Source organism: Lepisosteus platostomus, chromosome 8, assembly GCF_059453375.1.
Source record: "Lepisosteus platostomus isolate fLepPlt1 chromosome 8, fLepPlt1.hap1, whole genome shotgun sequence".
NCBI lineage: Eukaryota > Metazoa > Chordata > Actinopteri > Semionotiformes > Lepisosteidae > Lepisosteus > Lepisosteus platostomus.
The window spans coordinates 42,889,553-42,905,499 of NC_142618.1; the positions used below are offsets into that span (position 1 = coordinate 42,889,553).

Consider the following 15,947-nt stretch of genomic DNA (forward strand, 5'->3'; position numbering starts at 1 on the left):
CTGATATGTGTTTCCCTTTGTTTTTCCTCTGTGCTTCGCTCCAAAACCTATTTCCAAGGTGGTCATCAAGCAGAGCAAATGAGCACACAAATGTACAGCAGGGCTGGGCCCTCAGGCCTTGGGATAAAGGTGGCGAGCTCGGTTCAGTTTCCCCAGGGGGTGGTGATGCCAGAAGGCCAATTGGACACAGTGACCTGTCTGCGTGATATGAGCCAGAAATAAGAGGGCTGTAATGTTGATGAACCAAACTGTCAGTCACAGATCCAAGCTTACTGAGCACTTCTTACTATTTCCTTCTGACAGCAGAGCAGACGGGTTAAAGCACATGTAGAACACAAGCCTACCTTCCCATGGAAATGGTTACCACCCCACAAGCATATTATATATTGTGTAAAATGGTATCTATGTTTATCATTTACAAACATGTAACAAGCAGGTTTGAACCACTGTCTCTGGTACTGGATGGCTTCGTATTGAAAACGCGTTATATCAATAGACAAAAGTCATTGATGTCATTGGCTTATTGAGGAGCATACAGTATGTACAGCACTATATATTGTGACAAAGCTTTTTTTGCATAATAATGTCAACATTAACAATTTGTCAACGGAGCTGTTATTTGTGATTATGAAATACATGTATCTGTCACTGAGATTATATAAAAATGCAAAAACCCTCTGTGCATGCTTACAGGATATGGATTATTACAACATCATTCAGATCTGAAGCCTACTACTAGGGGTTAAGTGTTTTAGATGTCTTCATGTTTTCATGGGCCAACAGAGAGGGGATCCTCAAGAAACACATTGTCTCATTTCGACAGTGGAATATGGTACGAAACACCAGACACACGGAGCTTCCTCAATTTGATATTTCATAATTCAAAAAAATATATTTTTTTAATTAGTGGCCAGCGTTTTGCATTCCATACAACTCACAAAAGATGTGCTGTATAAGACTTACTAATACAAAAGCTTCTGTGTTTCAGCTTCACAGCTCCTGGGTCAGGAGTTTTGGTTATGTAGTGGGGTGTTGTCTGTGTGGAGCCTGTATGTTCCCGCTGTCTTCATATCCCTGTTCAGGTTTCCTTCTACCTTCTCTGGGATTGTTGCCTTGGACAAACTGGTGTCTTGAAATGTTCCCTGTGGGCTTGTGTGTGCTTGCCCGTGATAGACTAGCATCTTGTTCAGGTGAAGCCCAGTTTTGCATCCTCTGATACTGGAATAGACTCTGTGCTGCCTCAATAACTCTTACCAGAAACAAATGGTTTTCTGATAACAGAGGGAAGAACAATTAACACAAAAATTAGAATGCCGATGATGTTAACCTATTTAAGGATCACAGTAAGAGAAATTTCTAGATTCAGAGCACTTCCACAGCCGTGATTATGATTGAAAAATATTAGAAAACGCCTTTTGGAGCAGCTGTCCTTAAACTCAACTTACAGTACAACCAGCAAGTGTCGTGTGGAACTGCAGTCTTAATTTATCATACAAGTCATTAAATCTGGGTAACAAAATAAATTCATTGATGGTTTAGAAAACAAATTACAAATTTCAAATTAAGCACAAAATCCTGAACTTTGTGAAAGTACTGTACAGTGAGGCACCATGTTGTTGCTAGCCCCTAGTCTCGCCAGGGTCAAGAGCGAGAGTTCCTACGAATTGTGATGTGATGTGGCCCTTCCTGCTCGCTAGTCCCTGTAATAACCAAATGTAATGAGATGTACGAGAGAATTAAGTAGCAGCAGATATTTCACCGCAGAAAGTTTCCAACATGATCTGCATGCAGAGTTAACAAGTAAGTTTCATTTATCTGCAAACCCATCTTGAAGTTGAGAGCAACATTTCTATTGGATTTAAAGAGACATAATCAGAAGACAACTTGTTTATAATGTAATGGGGCTGCTTCACGTTTTGTTGCCTTGTACTGAATCGCAGAATATGGTGCTGCACATACTAGGAAATCTCGTCTATTTTGTAATGCAAATTGGATGTTTAATAAGTTACTGTTAACATTTTACTTTCATTGTGGTTTGAAATGCACTCATCAATGCTGATGCTTTCTAATCCCGAAATATAGAAATAGTGTTGCAGTTCCCCTGTATCCAATATTCCACATATTAAAAAGATCCCTATTACATGAATGTTTTTGTTAAACAAGGCAAACTTCTGAGGTTTTATAGTGCATTAATTGAAGAAATTGAGAGGCCAGGAAAATATTAAAACAATAAAGTATAACAGTCAGTAACAGTATAAAGAGAAAGGATTTTAAAAGATTCAGACCTTGGGTGTATTTTTTTCCTTTTAGATAAAATAGTTTGTTAGTATAACCCGCCATACGAATGCTCATAACCATTAAAGTTTCTAAATGGTTTTTCTCTGTGTGTTAAGTGCATTTATTTAGAATGTTCTCCAAAGAAAAGCATTGTATTGATTATTCTTACACTTTGATAAGGTTCATGCACTGTAGGTCTTCTGTCCTGTCATTCAAAATATATAAGCAGCTAAAGAGAATCAAAATAAATAAGAAAATAAGTAAGCTGTTCTATATACTTAAAAACACACATGTGTCATATGATGGACACTGGGTAACTAACCACTTAAACCATCCAAGGCTATCAAGTTACAGTGCATGGCTGAAATGTTTAGTATTGTCTTGTAAAAATAGATTTTCTACAGTATATGTGGTTTTTATGCATTTGTTTTTTTATGAAGGTAAAAAAGTTTTTTTAAAGACATTATGAAATAACATTCTGCACTTTTTTTCTTCCTGTTGTTCCATGCTTATAAATGGTTCACAAAATTAAATGAATTCCCTTGCTTCATGTTTTGCCTTTTATATTCACTGCCTTACATTGCAGTGACATAATGTGAAAGCAATTTACAATTTAAATGATAGTATAAGAATTTCTTGTTAAGTCAACCATACAACTCTATTAGGTACTAATTAATGTCCAAGAATAGATCATGCAAAAAATATTCACAGGTTAAAGTAACCTATTAAATACAAACAAAACAATTTATACTCTTAAGCAAATTGCTGCAATAAAATACAATAAGTGTGCATTAACAACAATAAAATGTCTATGACACACCACTATTACCAGCTGAATATGTTTGTCCTTCCATAAAGATATAGAAACATATTTAAATATTCAAAATGTGCTGCTCTTAAACCTGCATTGTCAATATAAGTTTGAGATAAGCAAAAAAAACAGAGATGTGTACAGTATGTGATCTTCTGTTATTTTGCTTTAATATCAATTGAGTTTCTAAAGGAGTGTTTAATAGCCAGCCTTCAGAGCTCTACAAGCCCAGATAACACTTTGCCATTTTAGAAGAAATTGGTGGAAGATAAGATATTTCAGTAGCAGATCACTACAAAGCCATAGTGGCAAAAATTCAAAACCCACAGGAAACCTTCTTTTGTCAAGACAGTGAGACAAAATAACCCAGAAGCCTCAAATGGGAGAAACCTGATTATTATTCTTTACAACATGGGAATTCCTAGCATAGTTATCTAAATGAAAAGGCAAAAAGGATTCACGTATATATACTGTATATAATATCACTGGCGCCTGTTGGAAAAGCAAGACAATCCTGTCTCTTACAGCTGTTGTTGCATGATTGCATTAGGAGCAGTAGTGAAGCACCTGGACTTTTATAACTGTGGCAGTGTCTCATTTACAGAGCCCTGTAGTGCCACGACAGGGGATCAGTACATTTACAGAGCCGAATTGAACATCACATTGCTGAGGAGTAAAAGAAGATGGGGAGCTGAGTATGGAGAGCACCGTACACTCTGTGTTGACCCGGTACTGAATAAAAAAAAAACAGTTTAGTTCAGATTCATGCGTTGGTTCTAATCTTCAGGCAATCAACAGAAAACACTCTCAGCCTCACACATGCGCACGTGCACAATTTATACCCTCCAGGCACACTTATATTAAGCACTGTCATTATGTGCAAGCAGGCTGTGAAAAAAATGTTATCAAAGGTCACTTTAAATTACAAACCTAGGAAAACAGCAGGGGAACCAGATTCCCAGTCAAACCTGAGAGTGTTCCTAGTGCACAAGTCTCTTAACAGCAGAAAGCTCCTGTCATAGGATTTATTGCAACCCCTGACTACTCACACTTATAGTATACATACATATATAACCTCTAACATTCTAAAATATAGACTGCTGTGCAAAAGTCTTAGACATTTGACATTGTCTACTCTTATCACTGAGTTTTTCCTTCTTCATGAAGAACAAATTGTCAGAATGCTATCAATATTATAGCTCTTTTGTACAATGCTAACACTTAATCCTCATCTGAATTTTGTAGTACAACAATGTAGCCTTGTACACTACTAGCTTAATGTTTGTGTAGAAAGGAACACATAACAAGAAAATTAGTCAATTAGAAATGATTAGTATATGTGGAGAATTTGTTACTACAACACTGTGTATTGGTTGCTCATATATACTGTACTCTACCCACAGGTGTTGTGATAAAGTTCTTGAAAACTCTGATCAAGGTAAATTAAAAATTGCTAAATGACAAGGTTGTTTTCTTCTTGTCTCACTTATATTTATCTGTATTAATATCAAAGGCACTAAAGTAAGAGAAAACTAATGGAGGTTTTGTGTAAATTATTGATCCCCATAAAAGCATATAGTGCAACTCCTGATTGTATCTAAGATGTGAAGGATTTTACACAGCAGTGAACAATATATGAAAGACAACGTATTGAGAAATGGCTGACTCCGTACCTGACCAATTACAGCATTCATGGTCTCTGTGTCCAGCTGGCCTGGGAGATCACAATCCATCATATGGAGTCTGTGAAAGGCAAACAGGGGCTTTCTGGTATGCATCTGTCAATCAATGCCTGCTCGTAGAGTCACGGCTATCACCAAAAGCAGAAAAAGTCAAGCAGCTCTACCAAATAGGATGAAAAAAGTCATGTGACCCCCTTCAGTCCACAAAGACACACACTCTTATACCACTCCCAACCCACCCTGTAAATGCTCTCAGACCCAAAACACATACTGTACTCCCATGCATTGTATGAGTTTTTAAAAGGAATACTCACTACCTGTATTCACTACCTGGTGTATTGTAAAATAGTCAGCTATTTGCTGATGCCAAGAGACCAAGTAGGAATTAAATAGCTTTCTGCTGGGTCCAGGACCATCAGTAATACATTAATTGGCACCACTGGCAAAGAATAGTCTCCGACTCAGATAAAGACTGCAACAAATGTTGTGTAGGTTTTGATTATTACACGTGTTAGTGTATACTTTACCAAAGGATACTTTGTCTTTACTTAGCAACTTACTATTAAGAGCTCTTACTTAGTTTTAATCATAATTATTTACCCTGCATATCAAAGAAACATCCAGAAAATTACACCATATTCAAAGAATAATAACGTGTTAAATTATACGCTGTTTCGTTTATTTCGACAGCTAGCGCAGATGTTTGTTTACTTCTTTTTCTCTCAATTATCAAGTCGACAGTGTATCAACAATAAAATATTAGCTGTAATATTCTAAATGAATGAAGAGTTTTTCCTGAATTATTGCAGAACCAGGAATTTCTGGATCTATTTTAGCGCGATGTGGCAGTTTTTTTTGTAATTTACGCTTTGACTTCATTGCGGCTGTGGTCACTTTTCTAATGTTTGTGTGAATACAATGGATTACGAATAAATAATCGAAGATATAATTTGATCCTTGACATGCTCCTTCAACCTGCATTAAAAAGATTTAAAGATCAACTTTGCATATCTCTTTTGCAGATGGACAGGCCCTCCCAGGGGACTTCCCGGGTGGATACTCCGGATATATCTGAACATATTATAGGTTTATTAAAAAGCCCGCGTGTACTCAATAATATTCTATCTGAAATACTTAATCGTCTTATTGACCAGTAAACCTAGATCCGATAAAAAAACGAGGATGCTTAATACATCCTGTATAAAACTACGGGGAAATGGTAGCATATATAAACAGTGCATCGTTATGGAAGAAGGCACATTATTCCAAAAATGTTAAAGTGATTTGATTAAGGGAATATATTATAAAAATGTCCTTGATTATATTGAGTTTAATTCGAAGTCGTTCGTTAACATCATGCAGCATCATCCATGCAAGCAATTTAGAAGGTTTTTGAAATACTGTACCTGTACGTTCTGTGTGTCTGGCTTTATTTTTCAACAGGGGAAATATAAAGTATTCCTCTCTCTATATGTATATCTCTAGGCAATGTGAAGTATTTTTATCACTGTTTTATATTTTTTGTTTTTGTTGCAGCTTCTGCTATTACTGGATTTCAGAAACTTTCATTTTAAAGGAAAACACGTTTAGGTTATTTTAACAGATATAGTGCAATTTTATTTACAGTATTATCTAATACCAATCATACGTTATTATTTATATTAGTATCTCTACCTTGCATTAATACAAGTGCAAGCAAAACAAATCAGCTGAACAGTCCGCCAGCTTTTACAAGGGCCAGTGTGATTTTCCTCAACTTTTATACTATTGTTCACATTTATACAGTAATTACCTCATTTTAAAATAATACGCAAAAATAAAATCTGCCAGTGCTTACACTTTGTGATAGCTAGTTACCTTCACCGGGGAATAAAAATTAAGCATTTACTCGATTCCTTAATTAGCCTCTCTATCTGCAAAAATGTGTTTATTTTATTAACTGTAAATACCATAAAAAGTAGATTTATACATTCGCTATCCTCAGTGAAAATTCATGTTTAGCTATCAATGAGGATACCTTTCAAGTTACAATCGCATATCGCTAATTGAAACTCATTTTCTCGAACCAACTGGAATAACATACTTAATTTTCTAATACTCCAATTTCTCATGAATACAGCTCAGCTCTTCGTTTGCGGATGATGAACTGGTGACAAGCTGTTCAGTTAGATCGTCTGTCAGTATTCAAAAAAGCGACACAGCAAGGAAACCCCCCGATTCGTTTCAGCATTTATTTTATTTGAGGTTAAGCTCGAATAGTTTCACACAGCGTTTACCTATGCCTAATTAGCATTCACCGGACAGCAATCTTTTAAATTAAGTACGTTTTAGAAACAAGAAATTCCAATATATTCGCAATTCCAATATATCCTAAACGCGCATAGTCCCTGAAGTTTGGAAACGCACATTCGCTTTGAAGCAGAAGGAACATGTTCATGTAGCTACCCAGTAGCGACCTCTGTCTTCGGGTGTGGGATATTGTCTACCAGCCAATAGCACCGATTTATAAATAATAATAATAATAATAATAATAATAATAATAATAATAATAATTATAATCATCATCATCATCATCATCATCATCATCATCATCATCATCATGATGTAAGAACACGCTATCAAACAACGACCAAGAAATCGAGATCAACACAATTCAAAGAATCATAAATGTTTATCAATTGCAGTTATTTTATGACAAATATTTGCATTGAAATAAAAAACGCACCTAAGAAACATGAGAACAATGCCTGAAAATCTACGTAGTTTATTCTATGACTCTTATTTAATAACGACATTTTTTTATTTTGGATTTGTGGTGAAATAAATTCAAGGCAGCGATATTGTTGTTCTGCTATTTTTTCTACAGCCTCGGACATCTCAGGAGAGGAATGTAGCAATACTGACCTCTGCAACTGTTATAAGATAGTAAATGCATAATATTTTCTTAAAATTATCTGCAAAACGTATACCGGTTCAATAGATACATGTCTATATTTATGCTTTTATTTACTTGAATACTATCGAAGAGGTCTATCGCCAGATGATTTGACATATTCGAGTAGCGAGCAAGGAGCCCGAGTCAAGTTCTTATGGCTCATTAACCACTGTTCTCTTCCTAGTTTCAAGCCTACCCAGGTTATTATTCTTAGTACTATTATTATTGACCAATATAAACAAAATAGTAAACGTATATTTTAATTGTGATTTGCGTTGACAATTTATTTTAAAAACGTAAGGGTGGTCTACGTATTAATCAATTTTCCCGTGATAAAAAAAATAACTAATTGAAATCAGAAATTGTGACTTGTTATTTGATTTTGTTCGTGAATAAAACGAATAAGTTTCTTTCTCAATAGTTGCTTACACTGGTGATGCCAGCGAACCACTCAGAAGACATCGCGCTGAAACATGTTTAAATGTCAGGATGTAAAAGCGAGACGGCACGGTGCGCGCTCTGAGAAAACTACACATCCCAGAGAGCTTCGCAACCTGCTTCCTGTTTTTGTCATGTGATACAGAGCTGCATCATGGCGGAAGCAGAAGAGCAGGTAGGTATCTGGTGCTGAGTACTGTAAAACAGCAAATATATAAATGCAGTGTACAGCTGTCAGCTTTTGGAAAGTAGATTGGGCTATTAAGTGTGCTTTTACAAGATGAGTATTTAAGGTGAAACAAAAACAAGTCAGACATATAAAAGAGGGTAGACTTTCGAAGGAAGCAAGGATGTCTATTCTGATTTTCTATTTGAAATGCACTGAGGTTTTCGAAGAAACTAGGACCAATCTAATAATTTTATAACACATTAGTTTATTCCCGATTTACTTAAGCCAGTGACTGAGCTTTTTTCCACGAATGAGACAATGTAATGCATGTTGTACAATCATTTTTTTCCTAGCTCACATTTACTGTGTCAGTCACTGAACATTAATTGACGTAAATTACGAGATGGCGTAGCTGAACGAAGAATTAGCGCGCTACAGTTCTTGACAGTTCAAGATGTGTAAACGTGCAGTGGCCTGTCTTTTTATGTAAGACCTATCTGTTGTCATACTGCTGTAGGGGGACCGGAAATGTCCTAGATACATCAGCCACTGGGTGTTTACAAATTTCTGGCTTTCCTACTTGTGTTACAGGACTAATATAGTTATACAACCTCAGACAAACAGCATAATACTGTATATTTCACATTTCACTGGAGAAAGGCTCATTAGACCTGTGCTCTACCGTGTAATGATGAATTCAGGTGAAATATAGAAGCTAGAATTCTTTGTAGAACTGATTTAGATAAGGGCTGCTTGAGGATGTAATGATAATCGGAAATCGAAACCTGCACAAACTAGTGTTTGTCATCATCAGTCGTACTTAATTGTTTGGATGGAATAATAAGATAGAATGGACATGCCTAATGTTAACCATAATCAGCGAATTGTCAGCAATACAAATCACAGGGATGAAGAAAAGACTCAATGAGGTGAAAGGAAAAGGCAAATTAATGTGAACTACCCAATTAACTCATGTTCTCACAGGAAGTCAGTTTTTCCATGCCCAATTCTGCACATGCGTACAGTACCTGAGGTTTGTTAATTAGCTTCCAGATTTGTTACAGTTGTTCATGTGAGTTTTTGTTCCTGGTGCTCCAGTTTCCTCCTACAGTCCAAAGACATACCGGCAGGAAAATTTGCCCTGATGTGTGCCCTGCTATGGACTGGCGTCCCAGCCAGGGTGTATCGTGCCTTGTGTCCTTTGCTTGCCAGGATATCCCCTGTCACCCTGTATTAGAAAATGGATGGATGGATGAAATCTTTATTTTTTTATTATTTCACCATTACATTTAACACATTTAAGGTAAAATCAAGATACAGGGATTAGCAGGAAGCATCCTTCTAGTTATTTTATTTTTCATATTGCATTTTATTTAATATATTATGAAGCATAAGACCTAAGTGAAACACAAATCAGGGAACACAAGTGGAAGTGTATGTTAAACCAAGAACAGGAGGCATTTCTTTATACAAAGCTTTGTGAGAGTATGGAACAAGCTGGCCAGCCACTTTCTACTTGAAGCCAGTACCATGGCTTCTTTCAAGACACAGCTGGATGGGACTTAGGGATAAATTAACTACTAACTACTAAATGATGTGGGCAGGCCAAATGTCTTCCTCTCATTTTTAAACTTCCCAATTTCCTGATTTAAACAGAAATATAAAAGGTAAATTTTGACACTGTGTCTCTAAAAGAGAGGAGTAACATGTCTTAATTTTTAAATATTCCTTGCTTCTAGATTCATATATAAGCTAAAAAATAAAACATTTTTGAAGCATTAGTTACAGTAATGTAACAGTTATTAGTAACAGTATGTCTGAACTTTCATTTATGGACTATGATGAAAATCATACGAGACTGCAGTCAGAATGTTTTCAGTTCCTTTTTGTTTTTCACTTCTAGCACCACTAAATAAATGCCCAAAATATAGTTTTGGTATTTCTCTAGTTAATGTTTTGAAGGGTTATCTTAAATCTCTAAGTTATCTTCAACAGAGCTAGATAGTTCATAAATAAATAAGTTATAAATTGTCTTGTTTTTATGACATCCCATTTAAAATTTGTGACCAGCAATGCCAGTCTTGTCAGATTTGAGAGCCAAAGCAAAGTTGGGCTTGAGCTCGGTCAGTACAGCAATGGGTGACCTTACTTGCTGCTGTACGTATGGACCAGTAGGTGGCGCTCTTCCCTCTGCACCAGAATTTCCACACCAGTGTCCCATTGGGACCCTGTGCTACTGGAGGTGCTGTCCTTTGGATGGGATGTGAAACCGAGATCCTGACTGCCTGGTCATTGGTGATCCCAAAGCACAGTCTGTATGAGTAGGAGTGTTAGCCCATATCCTACCTACATTCCGCTCTGTACTTGCTTCAGTCTGGCCTGCCTATAGTTCCTCCTTCTGAGTTGAAAAGCTCTATATAATTGCAAGGAATTATTCTTAGTATTAACTCAATATAAATGTATCGAATATTCTGCAATCAAATATTGAATGTTTGTGTAGCATATTTTTCACAGCCTGAAATGCCAAAGGCATTTTTATAAAGTATATACTATATGTTGGTATTGGGTAGTATTTAATTTTTAGTTTGTAATAATAATAATAATAATAATAATAATAATAATAATAATAATAATAATAATAATAATAATACTTGCTTACATTTATATAGTGCTTTTCTGGACACACCACTCAAAGCGCTTTACAGGTAATGGGGACTCCCCTCCACCACCACCAATGTGCAGCATCCACCTGGATGATAATATTACATTAATGTTAATTAATATAATAATATTATTATTATCATTATACAGTAATACTACATTTAGAAACTGAATTGTAAGTGGAAATGAACATTTCTGTGCAGGTCACTGTGGGATAGGATGAAACAGGGCCCCTCTCAGCTTTATTACACTTGAATGCCCCTGTTCTTTAAAAAGGGAAACTGGTTCTTATTTACTGTTTTTCTTTCAGGGAAGAAAATCATGTGAAGACTCCACAGATGACTCAGAGGTAGGCCTACTCACGTTTCCTGAACTGCTTCTGACAACCTGAGAAACAGTCAGTCTTGAAAGGTTGTGTGAATATCAGGCTCTTTAAAGGAGGAGTGAAATATTTTATTCAAACTTCATATGGACTATCTTCTTTAAAGAGAAGAATTCATTGTCAGTCTCGCTGGTCGGTCTGCTTTATATGGACTTAGATGATCTGTGCTATTGGACTTGACATTACCCTGAAGTAAGAATGCAAACCAGCATGATAATGTGCTGTGACATTTGATTCCAGCAGTGTTATGAAGCTTTTGGAGCAGTTCAACTGCAAAATGTCTTCTGAAATGTGGAAAGACAAGATCTGATCTAACAGCAGTTTAAAAGACATCAAACTGTGTCTACAGCATCAATCTCTTGCTCTGATCCTGCAGTGTATGTGTGAAAACTTTACAGAGGAATGTGTGACTGCTAATGAAGAAAAAAATAACACAATTGAGTTACTTTTCAGTTTCTAAAAAAGCAGAGACCATATCTTATGTGATACGAAATCTGTTATCTGTTATTAACAATCTGGAGCTCAGTATTGGATAATTTAAAAATATGCAAATATATGTGCAACTTACCGTTGAAGCACTGTCCAAATTACATCACTGTCATTGGTCTCCAGCTAGGATTTGGTATTTGTTCAAGATACAAAGCTCCTTCCTTATTGAATAACAGGGTGATAATAATGTTATTAATATGTATAGTTTTTAATACATATATGTGAGTTATCTACAGACTTATATTTATACTGAATGATGTTTTTTAGAGGAACAGTGAACCCCCCCCCCCCCCAAAAAAGAAATCTTTATTACACACTGACTTTTGCATGTGCAGCTCTGCCTTTCCGGCAAGTTACAACAGATTAATGTTCCAGTGCAGTAACATATTTTCAATTAAGAAAAATTGAAACATCAAAGCAGCAACTGCATAAGCTGTATATAGCCAGAAGCCATATCACCCTGCAACTCACAACTGGCAGGTCCTGACTCTCTGTGGTCATTTAAAATCCCAGGGCGTTTCTCGAAAAGAGTAGGAGTGTAACCCCGGCGTCCTGGCCAAATTTCCCATTGGCCCTTACCAATCATGGCCTCCTAATAATCCCCCTCTATGAACTGGCTACATTACTCTGCTCTCCTCCCCACTGATAGCTGATGTGTGGTGAGCGTTCTGGCGCACTATGGCTGCCGTCGCATCATCCAGGTGGATGCTGCACATTGGTGGTGGTGGAGGGGATCCCCATTACCTGTAAAGCGCTTTGAGTGGAGTATCCAGAAAAGCGCTATATAAGTGTAAGTGATTATTATTAATTATTGTAAGTGAGTACTGTACTAAGTTCCATTTTTTTTACTTTTATTCTGTGCTTCAGTGGATTTATGTAGATGGCATATTTCCACAGATATAGTCTCTTCTTTTAAAATATGTTATAATTTCAAATCGAGTAATTCTGTTTCCATCGAAAGATCCTTAAAATAAACTTTCAGTGCTAAAATCCACCCCTAGGTTGATTGGTAATTGTAAAATATCCTTGTTTGCTAGTAACTTGTGTAAATGTGCCTTGTGATGGACTTTCCCCCACTGTTTTGGGGCTGATTCCAAGTTCTCCCTACCCTTATCAGGAATAAGCCATTTTCCGGTGATGAATGGATGATTTTTTTTGTAATGGTTTACTAAGTTCTAGTAAACCATAACAACAACAAAAAATCCACCCATCTGTTTTCTAATCACTTCTTCCAAGCAGGTGAGCTGGAGCCTATCCCAGCAAGCAATGGACACATTGCCAGTCCATTGCAGGGCACACACAGACACAGACACACTCGCCCCTTAGGAGATGATTAGAAACAAAATAACCTACCAGTATATCTCTGGACTGTGAGAGGAACCCGGCGAAAACCTATGCAAAAATGGGGAGAACATACAAAGTCCACACAAATAGCACCCCAGGTCTGGAATTGAACCCAGGGCCCCAGCACTGCTAGGCAGCAGACTTAACCACTGCACCATCATGCCACCCATAAAATCATCCATTCATCCATAATAAGTTTGAATAATTTTTCACTTGTTTTTTTATATTCATAATTTGGAGTTGCCAGTCATTTTTTACTACATACCCACACAGTTTGGAGTTGCTTATGGCTATATCTGTCGTCCTGTAGGCCTGTAGGTAAAATGAGGACCTGCAGACATAGCACCACCACCTATCTGCGATGTTTGTCTTTTGTTTCATGCACGTTCAGCAGCATCACACAGGAGAGGAGCTCTGCTTGGAGAATAAAAGTCACAGTAGAATAAGAACATGACTTAGGTGTGAACCAGCTACACCAGGGTATAGGGCTCAGTTTGTACTCTGTAGGTTGAGCTACTAAGAAGTCAGCATTATGCGTCTTCTACAAGTTTACTTGAGGAGTGTAATTGCCGAAATCACAAAAAAAGCAGTGTGCATTTGATCTTTCCTGCTGAATGCAGTCTTCCAAGCTAACTATAAATTCTAATTACATGCTGAGGGCCCTCCCAAAACATCAGATATTTGAAGGAGAAGGAGGCTTCCTATTAGGAGCCGAGACTTCAGCTGGTTATCAGTGACTTAATTAGGAGAGTGCTTCAAAGAAATATAAAGCTCTTAGGTTGTGATGTGACTTTGCAAAAGTTATATGTCTTAGAATGGAATTGGCCTAAAGTTTGTTGATGTAGCTGCACCTAGGCTATTATTCCTAACCACATTATAATCTGAGTTGTATGATATCCCATGGGGATACCTGAACCATCAACCTGTTTTATTAATGCTAAACTTTCTCTACATGTTACTCTTGCAGCAAGTGACATTTGTGTTATCTGGCGCAACCTTTTAGCAACAATTTGTCACTTTTAAGTCACTGCTTCTGTTCCAGTAATTTGTTTTGGCACATACTGTAAATATGACATTGTCCACTGTTACCAGTGAATTATTGTGAAAGACAGTCTGTTGCTGTTGAGCCATGTCCTCAGTGTGTAGTTCTCTGGACACAACCTTTGAAAAAAAAACACACTATAGCATTTATTCTAATAAGTCAGGAGCAGTGGTATTTTTACCAAAATAATTATTTCTCAAAACACAGAGCTTCCATATTCTCTCATATATAATTCAATAGCATGGAGAATAACCAAGCAAAAATTCTCAGTTATCCAATCTGAGTTAATTTATCTCTAATTTAAACATGTTTATAGATTATATATTACTTCAAAAACAACTGTACTTGCTGCAGAATTATTGGTCAGTAAGCCTTCTGTTTTCTCAAAACTTGATGTTTCTTGGGAAAATTATATACCATTTAAATTAAAAAGATAATTGAGCCTAACAGGTTTTAATATGTGATTTTATAAACAGTATATAATGAGTTGCAAGGTTGGCAGTAAAGCATCTAGCCATTTGATTTAAAGAAGATGAATAAGATTGTGTGAGGCTTGTTCAGGAAGTACGACTGAAATTAATTTCAATCTTTCTTACTTTCTCTGGGAAGGTGCAGATGGAAAAAACAGATTTTTATAGGTGTACCATTAAAGGTGTTACTTGGGAAAGTGAGTGACTTAATCTCAATCAATGCATTGATGCTTTTTTTTTCTTTTTTTTTGGTTCATGTTCTGACTCGGTTGTGATGTGAGGAGCTGGTGTAGTTCGGCTCAAATTACCTGGAAAAACTTATGGGATGGGTAAAATATGGAAAGTCAGACTTGTGTTATGTTACTAAATACTATTGCTACATTTCACTAGGAGGTCTGGGTGGCTTCGTTAGTGTGAGAATAGTGACTATAGTGCCAGAACCTGGGATTTGATTCCTGTGTGATCTCAATAGGCCAAGGAGCTGGGCACCCTACCTTCGTGAATGCTCAAGAGATAAGTAGCTCTGATGCAGTGAGTAGTGATTATGGGATTGATAGATAGATACTTTATTGATCCCGTGAGGGAAATTGCAGTGCAACAGCAGCTTAGCACAGTGTAACGAAATGATACACTAATACAACAATACAATACATACAGTACAGTCAGTGAGAAGTGCAGTAAAAAGTAAAAAATGAATAATGCAGAGTTGCTCACAGTGCAAAATATACAAAAACAGACCTGAAAGTACAGTACACAAAAAGTTGTATTTTACATTATAAATATATTGCACTTGATAATTGCAATTGATCATTGCTAGAAGCGTGCAGTGGCTTTAAAGTGTATTTTGTACTGTACTACAGCCTCTTATAAAGACTGATCAAGATGAAACTTTGCTTAGAGCCTTGTATCGAATTCACAGTGTGATGTGATTTGAATACATGGAAAAAAAATATGTTTAAGAGTTGTGAATGTCTCAACACATCCTGAAATTCTGGGAACTAAATGGCTAAAAATTATAGAACGTCTGAGGTACAGTGAAAAGTGTAAGTATTGGCACAGCGATGTGAAACATTTTGGTGTATTACTAATATGAGTATTATTTTAGAAGGTATAGAATGTCAGGCTTTGTTGCTGTGTATTTCTTTGCATATGTATTTAGCCATTTTAGACAATGTAATTTGTTGTGTTTAATCCCTCCATTTCAAGTGAGCATAAGTATAAAGACACATGGCAGACAGATTTCACTA

General features: G+C 36.5%; 2 protein-coding genes across 3 annotated transcripts in view; one reads left to right on the top strand and one right to left on the bottom strand.

The window, feature by feature from the left end:
- pou6f2 (POU class 6 homeobox 2) overlaps positions 1-4,829 on the bottom strand; it is a 202,188-nt gene extending 197,359 nt beyond the window's left edge. Inside the window, exon 1 of the mRNA XM_088643523.1 lies at positions 4,762-4,829. Coding sequence (XP_088499649.1) covers positions 4,762-4,824 — 63 coding nt within the window. The 5' untranslated portion in view covers positions 4,825-4,829. The remainder of the gene's footprint in view (positions 1-4,761) is intronic.
- Positions 4,830-8,233: 3,404 nt separating this feature from the next.
- The window catches only part of vps41 (VPS41 subunit of HOPS complex), an 84,949-nt gene continuing 77,235 nt past the window's right edge, over positions 8,234-15,947 (top strand). For both annotated transcript variants that reach the window (XM_088643525.1, XM_088643526.1), the window contains exons 1-2: positions 8,234-8,318; positions 11,284-11,322. In XM_088643525.1, the coding sequence (XP_088499651.1) occupies positions 8,298-8,318; positions 11,284-11,322 (60 nt within the window). In that variant the 5' untranslated portion in view covers positions 8,234-8,297. The remainder of the gene's footprint in view (positions 8,319-11,283; positions 11,323-15,947) is intronic.